The sequence below is a fragment of the Berghia stephanieae genome, unplaced genomic scaffold (assembly GCF_034508935.2).
Source record: "Berghia stephanieae isolate SIO BIC M18660-M18661 unplaced genomic scaffold, UCSD_Bste_1.3 scaffold5354, whole genome shotgun sequence".
NCBI classification, from domain to species: Eukaryota; Metazoa; Mollusca; class Gastropoda; order Nudibranchia; family Aeolidiidae; genus Berghia; species Berghia stephanieae.
In genome coordinates this window covers 2596-5738 of record NW_027626794.1, presented here as the reverse complement: position 1 = coordinate 5738, position 3143 = coordinate 2596, and the positions used below count along the sequence as shown (strand labels likewise).

The 3143-nt window shown below is 35.1% G+C and overlaps 1 protein-coding gene across 1 annotated transcript; it reads right to left on the bottom strand.

Annotated features, from left to right (window-relative positions):
- Nucleotides 1–163: 163 nt before the first annotated feature.
- Nucleotides 164–1004, bottom strand: LOC144962011 (dual oxidase 2-like; the record flags this gene model as incomplete). The annotated part of the gene is made up of 2 exons (XM_078895006.1): nucleotides 807–1004; nucleotides 164–349 (listed from the first exon to the last, which is right to left on the bottom strand). Coding segments are annotated over exons 1-2 (303 nt in total), but the record flags the coding sequence as incomplete, so codon positions are not given.
- Between the last annotated feature and the right edge of the window lie 2139 nt (nucleotides 1005–3143).

The following is a 3143-nucleotide window of genomic DNA, read 5'->3' as shown; positions in this document are numbered from 1 at the left end:
GCTGTTAACGCCAGGAATCTTTTTACACCTGGTACGGTGAGAGAATGTGAGTAAAAAGCCTTTTCCAAGGCTCAACTATGCCCCGAGCGCGAGGCTCGAACCCAGGCCTTCCGATCTGAAAGCGAGTGTCATACCACTAGACCACATAAAATTTGACATTCACCTGGCTGCAGACAACTCTGAAAAAGGAGTCCAGTATTTTCTGTCTCTGGTCTTTATCCGTGGATGTCCTGAACAGTTCTGACTCTGAAAGTAGTTGGTTATTCATCTGTAAGCCCAGAGTACCCAGAAAGGTCTGGAGTTTTTTCACAAATCGTTCACGATCCGTATAATCCATAAATTGAATAATCTGTTGATAAGAATTGTTTTTTGCTTTAATTAGGTGAGATTCGGAGAGATAAGTTATATTTTTTATATTCAAAATACCATGAAATGCTACATATGACTTCGATTACACTTTAACAATTATGAGAATATGGCTTAGATAGACTTTTATGACTTTGTTATTCGTAAATTGACTTCTGGGCTTATAATATAACAAACATTGTATCATAAAATACGTCATCCTCATAAACCATCGTGGATTACGGCATGCTTTAATCATATATATGTATATATATATATATATATATATATATATATATATATATATATATATATATATATAATATATACGAGTATATATTATATATATATATATATATAATATATATATATATATATATATATTTATATATATACTTACTGCAAGGTCGTTTATCAATTGATCGTATCTGTTAAGACAATGTGATTTGTGTTGTACTCACCAAATCAGTGTCACCTGGAATTCGTATGCCAATGAGAACCATTCCGTTATCAGATGAAATCCGTACCACCACATCATTCTCGACGGCGACCATTTCAAGATATCGCATGTATTTCATTTGTTGGTTCTTGACAATGATCCTCTTGTTCTCAGCCTGGAATTCTCCTTTATATTTCTAAAGCCAGATGTCGATCCAAGCCACTCCTTTCCTTTGTAAAAGCAATTGAAAAGAAGGTATTTACAATAGGATTCAACAGTCTGTTAGATTTGGCGCAAGCTACAGCGTCCTATCCAAAGAATATCTAGTAATTACTAATGTCCGTTTCACGCTGTAGAAACCGGTATAAACTCCATCTCCATCGGCCGAAAGGCTCTGAAGGACTTTAATTCTTGTTTATTCTCTGTTTGAAGTGCAAAGTGGATGATAATCTATTATATAAGACCGTCATCATCATCATCATCACCATCACCATTCATCATCATCATCATCATCATATCATCATCATCATCATCTCATCATCATAATCTTCATCATCATCATCATCCATCATCATCATCTCATCATCATCATCATCATCATCATAATCTTCATCATCATCATCATCATTAATCTTCATCATCTAAAAAAGTTATGATAGTTTGTTTGGTTTAAAAACTCTTTAACTTTTTCCCATTTTTTGGAAAACACAAAATTTGGGGAAACTAAGTCTATAGTGTAGTGTTGGTAAGAATAAAAACATTCCCCCCCCGAAGTATAAGGACCAACCAAAAAACCTTTTGTGAAACCCTAAAGTTATAGATGATGGTTTGGTAAAAATTAAACATCCCGGGGAAATTTAATGGAAAACCCAAAAATTGAAAACCTAAGTTATAGATTTGTTTTTGGTAAGAACCCATAAAATTGCCATCCAAAAAAGAAAAAAGGGGCCCAAAAAAAAAACTATGTGTAACCTAAAGTTATAGATGTTTTTTTTGGGGGCTAAGAAGCTCAAAAACATTCCCATGAAAGTATAAGGGCCCCAAACAAAAAATATTGTAAAAAACGTTAAGATAGTATGTGTTGGTAAGAAGCTCATAACATTACCCGAAATTTAAAATGGCCCAACCCACAAAACTATGTTTTAAAAAAAACTTTTAATGGTTTTTTTAAAAATTTAGTGAAAAATATCTAAAGGGGGGGGGCAAAAACAATAAGAAGACCTGTGTGACGTTAACTTCGTTCTATCTATACCTGAAATATTTACTTTATCGACGGATAAAAAAACAGGTTAGCGGTTAATTCACCCCTGAAACGGGATTCGATCATTTTCCTCCTTATTGTAATCAATACATTTTAGATGACTAATTAATTCATTAAATGATTCGCCCTTGATTGATGCGAAGTAATAAAGATGAAATGGAAAACAGTATACAGATGACGAAGTAAAGGAAGAAAAGTGAGAGGAGGAGGAAGAGCATGAAGAAATTGAGATGGAGAAAGGGTAAGAGGATTGTGGTGATGGTGATGATGATGAGATAATGATGATGATGATGATGATGATGATGATGATGATGATGATGATGAATGATGATGATGATGTGATTGATTGATGAGAAAGATAATGGGTGGATGATGATGATGATTAATGATGAGGAGGAGGAGGAGGAGGAGGGAGGAGGAGGACTGGAGGAGGAAAAGGCCTCTCAAAGTAACGACGCTGAATTGGTGTGCCTTAAAAATGTGTGATAGTGTGTATTTTCGGTTATATTATATTAGATGCTAGTGATCATTAAATTCTATATAGTTTTTAAAAAATACCAATAGGATCCGAGAACAAAAATTTGTTTTAATGCAGTGACTTGAAAATCTACATGGGAGAGTTAATCCGACCCCTAAGAAGGATAAGACGAATGAAAGTGTATTCCATTGGTGTAATCATGAGTGACTAAAGAGTACACACATGAAAATCCTACTGGGAGAGTTTTAAACCGACCTAAGAAGGATAAGACGAATCAAAGTGTACTTCTTGGTGTAATCATGGGGGACTAAAGGAGTACACACTGAAAATCTACCTGGGAGAGTTAATCCAACCCCTAAGAAGGATAAGGCGAATGACAATTTACTTCCATCGATGTAATCTGGGGGACTAAAGGAGTACACACATGAAAATCCTACCTGGGAGAGTTAATCCAACCCTAAGAAGGATAAGGCGAATGAAAGTTTACTTCCATCGATGAATCATGGGTGACTAAAGGAGTACACACATGAAAATCCTACCTGGGGGAGTTAAACCAACCCCTAAGAAGGATAAGGCGAATGAAAATTTACTTCCATCGATGTAAACATGATGATGATGAT